At 51.1% G+C, this 5,622-nt stretch overlaps 1 protein-coding gene across 2 annotated transcripts in view; it reads right to left on the bottom strand.

Moving 5' to 3' along the window:
- Positions 1 to 3,283: 3,283 nt before the first annotated feature.
- Positions 3,284 to 5,622, bottom strand: part of DHX8 (DEAH-box helicase 8) — a 31,916-nt gene continuing 29,577 nt past the window's right edge. For both annotated transcript variants that reach the window (XM_072780748.1, XM_072780749.1), the window contains 3 exons: positions 5,354 to 5,550; positions 4,738 to 4,917; positions 3,284 to 3,988 (listed from right to left, as the gene is read on the bottom strand). In XM_072780748.1, the coding sequence (XP_072636849.1) occupies positions 3,769 to 3,988; positions 4,738 to 4,917; positions 5,354 to 5,550 (597 nt within the window). In that variant the 3' untranslated portion in view covers positions 3,284 to 3,768. The remainder of the gene's footprint in view (positions 3,989 to 4,737; positions 4,918 to 5,353; positions 5,551 to 5,622) is intronic.

Below are 5,622 nucleotides of genomic sequence, written 5' to 3'. Positions count from 1 at the left end.
GTTGTTCTGTGTCCTTTTTACTACCATGGGAGAAGGACCCGGAGGTTCAGAAAGAGCTTTGGCCTTGGGACAGATGACCAGGGTTGGGGTCTGGCCCTGACACTTCCCAGATGGATCTGGGAAGCCAGTTAACTTAACCTTGGACTTTTCCTCTGAAAAATGGGTTCAGTGATACCTGTTCTTTCCCCCTCTGGTGCTCCCAGGCCACTGGCTACTGAGCTTTGAGGCCCTCTGAGGCTCCCTCAGGCAGAGTTTGGCCTGTGGTTTCTGTGCTGCTGTTCCCACGACTGAGCTACCTAGGTCTACACCCCAACTGTGTGTCCTACCCTCCCCCTTTTAAGACTTTATTTATTCATTCATGAGAGACAGAGAGGAACAGACACAGGCAGAGGGAGAAGCAGGATCCTTGCAGGGAGCCCACGTGGGACTCGATCCCATGTCTCCAGGATCACACCCTGGGCTGAAGGCGGCCGCTAAACCGCTGAGCCACCTGGGCTGCCCTCCTGCCCCCCCCTTCTGCTGGGACTCCAGGATTCTGTTTTTGCTGAAACTGGGAACAAGTGTTTATAATGGAGATGGTCTGGAGAATGGGGGGGAGAAGGCACCCGGGCAAGGGGGTGCAGGGAGAGGCTGGAGCAAGCCCTGTGTTCTGCCAATGAAGGAAGAGGGCACTGGATCTTCAGGGAAAGGGGAGTAGAAAAACATGTGCTGCTTCCCCAGATTTAAATGCTGGGGCCCTTCTCTGTGGATGAGTGGGAAAGGCAAGGTTGAGAAAGCAGTTAACACCTAGGGAGACAATAGACCTCACAAGGGATTCAGGTGTGAGGGGCAGGATGGAAGGCTCCGGTGAAAATGCACTCCACTTAACAGAACCGCAGCCCTGCGGAGGCTGCGCTGGCCCAGCCCTCATGAAGACTTAACCAGCTTGGATCCCTAGCGTCCGAGCCTTCAAAGGAAGGGATGCCTGTCAACCACTACCCACAAATAAAAGGCAACATTGTTTTCTTAGAAACTGAAAACATCAACCTACTTTTAAAATTCAGAGCAAGGAACAAGTACATTTTAAAATGCAAGTTTTCAAAAATATACATGTTTTTTAAAAATACATAAATTTTTTAAATACGTAATTTAATTCCACATTAAAGCCAGGCTATCTCAGTGGGAAGCTGGAGAAGTCAGTGGAAACCCTGAGGTCCTGAGTCTTGCATAAAGGGGTGACAGAGATTTGGATGAGAAGCAGTATCCACAGCTTGAGACATATGACCTCTACCCTCTCAAGTGTTTAACACGCCACTCCTCACAGCTCTTTGTTCAAATCCTTAACCTTGGAGGGCCACTACTGGGAGGAGGCAGTCAAGCTCCAGGCTGGATGAAGGTGAACCCTGGACCGAGAAGCCTGACGCAGCTGGAGAGTTTACACAAGCCCTGCTGGGATGGTTCCCCCACATACACAAGCACACTCAGCACATGTACAGGGGCAGGAAACTCCTGAGCGAGGCTCCTGCAGGGCTGTGGTGAGTGGCCTAGAAGATTCCAGCTCTCTGCAGGAGATCCACATCCTCTCCTAGGCTGTCACTCAATCTCGGGGAAATATTGTTTCAAGGAAGAGAAACAAGGGCCCCATTGTGTGGGAGCAGCAGGCAAGTCCTCCTTCCCAATCTAGGCCTTTTCTCCCTCTGAGCAGGCTCAATAATGCTGCCCACATGCTGTTTCCTGATGGACAGTCTCAAGGTCAGACCCTAGCCATACTGACAGCGCAGAGAAGTGACCCCAGCTCATGGGGTAGATGTTCAAGGAACACCCATAGAGCTAGTGTCCTTTTTTCTGCTCAACTAATCCACCAAAGATGACTAGGCCTGCTCTCTCTCACTCTTCTCAACCTCAGCTCAAATCCCAAACCTCTCCACCCCACTGCCTTAACAACCTCCTACGGGCCGATGCCTCCAGGGCTGGTCACTCAGCTGGGGCAGGTGGCTGCCAAGCCTTGAGTTTGTCCCTGAAGTGGAGACTGGGGAGCTGTGTGCCCAGCCTCTGCTTTACTTTGGGTTTCCTTTGTAGGCCCCTGCCTCTCTCTCCTGATAAGGCCTTAAAAGGTAAACACACAAAGATCCCCTGCCCATAATTACTGGCCTGGCTTCCTGAGGAACACTTGAACAAATCAGCCCATGGAAGGGGCAGGGACCTCAGTCAGCAGATGTCCTGGCCTTTATTCCTCTGGGCTGGATCCTCTGAACTGTCTTTAGGGTGGTCAGTTTGCTGCCCAAAGACCGCCTACATTCTATTACATCCTAGAATGTCCTAGAATCTTTTAGCATCTGGTGTACCATTCCATAGTTCTAGTATTTATATCATTCCAGAACTTACTAGAGTTGGGATGAAAAAGGCAGTGGAGGCCATTATATCTGATGTGCCCAATCCCCCAGGGGCTTCTCTAGAAGCTCCACACCCAGACCCACTTTCCAGAGGCTTCACAACCTGGCCGGGCAGCATGTGTCTGGTGTTCTTTTGAGTTGAGCACTTCCTGAGGAACTGTGAGAGGGCCACTGGGAGGTGGCTATTCTCCAACCATATGCTATGAGAAACTCACTTGGCAATAGCAGCACCAACTGGCTGAGAGGGGTTCCATAGGTTTTCCGTTTGTGGTGGGGGACAAGAGGCTTTGACCATAAAAACCCTCTGGTGGCCCAGCGGTTTAGGGCCGCCTTAAGCTGAGGACGTGATCCTGGAGACCCAGGATCCAGTCCCACGTCAGGCTCCATGCAGGGAGCCTGCTTCTCCCTCTGCCTGTGTTTGTGCCACTCTCTCAGTGTGTCTGTCATGAATAAATAAGTAAAATCTTAAAAAAAAAAAAACAAAACCCTCTGTGGATGCCCATTGAAGACCTGGGGGTGGGGGTGGGAGGAATAAAAACAAAAGCTGTGATGACCCTTGCATGTTTCAAAAGGAAAAAGGGGCATGCTACACACTGTGTGGCATGCAGAGGAGGGAGCTAGGGAAAGCGTTCTGTATTCAATATGCTGCATCTGTTACCACTCAAGTGCCCAGACAGGGGCAGTGGATGTGGTTAATCATGGGGCCATGCGGCAGAGCTGGGCTCACGCGGGTGTCAACAGATAGGACTGCAGGCCTGGCCTATGCGTCACCCCCGAAACCAAAGAGCCCCAGAGCTCTGATTACAGGGGACTCTCTACCATGTGCACCAAAGCCACCAATTTCCCCACCCACCCTGAGCCCAGGCCAATATCCTAACCTTTCAGTTAGAAGAAACAGCCACAGAAAACCATTTATGTTTCCATAGGAAAATAAATATTTCTAGGAGGTTAAACAAAAGCACAGGGGCTGGACAGGGGCAGGAGGTGGGGCCAACTGTCAATGAGCTTCATGGTTCCCTTCTTCAGAGTCCCAGCTAGGGCATCAGGCCCTCACTACATCTGGGTTCAGATGCTCACGACTCTTCCCGTCCTAGGGCTACATGAGTTGTCCGTCTCGTGGAGACAATGCCCTGTACTCCCACACTAGCTGTGAGCCCCAGCTGGCCACAGTGTCTTGATGGGGTCAGAGCTGCGGGTTCTGGTCAAACCAGGCGTAAATCCCTGTTTCTATTTTACCACCAGGGAAGAAGTTAAGAGGCAAGTTTAGAAAATGGCCAGTGAAGATATTTAGTCACTGGACAGCTGTATCCCCAGGACCAGCTTTTCCTTGCTAAGAGTTGAGTCCAGGCCCTAGGCCACCACTGCAGGAGAGAGGCAGGTAGATAAGTCTCGCCTCTCAGCGCCGTCGGAAGGCCCGGGATATTCTCCAAGCGTTGGGCTCCTCGTACCGGTTGTACAAGGGTTCTAGACGCTGTTGCTTCTTCTGCTTGCTTAGCTTGGTCGGGTCGGAGACCTTGAAGAAGGCTGGAGCAAACTCCACAAGCCACCTGGGGTCAATAGTGGTGACCTCACGCATGTACTCCTTCGTCGTCAGCACCAGCTCATGGTACACTACCCTAGGTGGGGGACAGAGATAAGGCTCAAGCCACCTGTGCAGGCCTCACTTCACAGTCCCCATGGTCCCTGGCGGGCCGCAAGAACTTGCATTTTACCCCCTTACCTCCCCTGTGTGACCATTCAGGAGGCTGCAGTCTCTGTTCATGAGCCACACTCCCATACTGAGGAGTATGCACACCTCTAACTATAAGAAAGCTGTCAGGATGTATTCTAGTCCTTGCTCTAACTAGTCTTGGTTCTAACTAGTTAAGTAACATGAAGCCAGTAACACCTCTGGATCTGGGTTTCCTGCTCTGTGGACTGGGAGGGTGGTTTTTAAGGCTGTCTCCACAGAATTCTGGGGCTCTGAAAGAAGAGCTTTGGGGCCTGCCAAAGGCACTGGGGAAGGCCAACCAGCAAGGCTCTGCATCTCCAACCCCTCCTAGTATGACAACACTGTGTGGTTTTAGATCAGTTTGGTGTTACGGTGTGTAAGATTGCAATTTTTTTTTAAGTGCTACTTAAAAAAAACTCATTTAAACCATCTCACTAGACGATCTCTAAGATCTTCCTTGGCTCCCAACCCTAGGACTTTATTTCTATCAAATGGGCCTGATACTGTGCCTACTTCAGGCTTCTGTTGCTCTAGAAACGGAAGCAATGTTGGAGGAAAGTGCTGGGCTGGGCAAAGACCCAAATGCTAAGGCCTAGGAGAGTTACAGGTTCTTTCTGTACACGACTGCCCCCAGACCTCAATCGGCCCACCTACCATTCGGGCTGTCTGTTGAAAAGAGCACTGGAAGGGTGAATGTAGACCACCTGCTGGTCGATCAGTGTCCGGTAGCCCTCCTGTGGGTCTTTCTTGGCAGCGTTTCGGAAGAATCCACTGCAGATGGCCTTCTGCACTCGCACTGTGGACTTGCCACAGGAGACCACATCCAGCTTGTGTCTAACAGATTGAGAGAGGATAAATATATGAGACACCTCTGCATTCAGAGGTTCTATCTTCCAGAATGATGGTACCCCACACCCCCACTTCAGGTCCCCAGAGACTGACTGGGGTTCCCCTCTCCCAGCCCTAAATGTACCACAGGGGCAGCTCCATCACAGGCAGGATGGATGCAGGAAGAGCCAGAGATTTTATTCAATTCAACCTGTAATGTTCCAGATGCTTATAAACAAAGCAGTTTTCTATTATTAATAAGTAAACTTCTTAGAAACTTTCTGAAGTGACTCTCAGCTCCACCCTTGCCTGGGGAGAGCTATAACAAAGACAGAAAAGGCTTATGTGAGAAGCCTATAACCTCTCAGGTACACCAAAAGAGGAACAGACAGGATAGTCAGGCAGACTCAACTCAAACATGGGGCCAGTCACCAGACATTACCTGTCCATTATGCCTAACATCTGCTTGCGAATATCCTGGGCCCGGCGCAGGGAGCGCGCCTGGATGAAGTTCTCATAGCACCATGGGTTGGAGAATTTGTTGTTCTTCCAGGAGTTGTACACGGCCAGCAGGGTGAGGTGGTCCCCTTCGGTCTGGTGGAATTTGGCTTTCTTCTGATCTGCGAGGGCTTGTTTATCCTGCCAAGAGGTGGGACAGGATCACTCTCTGTCCAGTGGCTCCTAAGTGACAGCCTAGCAGTTCCGGGGAGT

This window comes from Canis lupus, chromosome 16, assembly GCF_048164855.1.
Source record: "Canis lupus baileyi chromosome 16, mCanLup2.hap1, whole genome shotgun sequence".
Taxonomy (NCBI): domain Eukaryota; kingdom Metazoa; phylum Chordata; class Mammalia; order Carnivora; family Canidae; genus Canis; species Canis lupus.
Note: the sequence above shows the minus strand (reverse complement) of the source record. Positions and strands in the feature narration are given on the sequence as shown.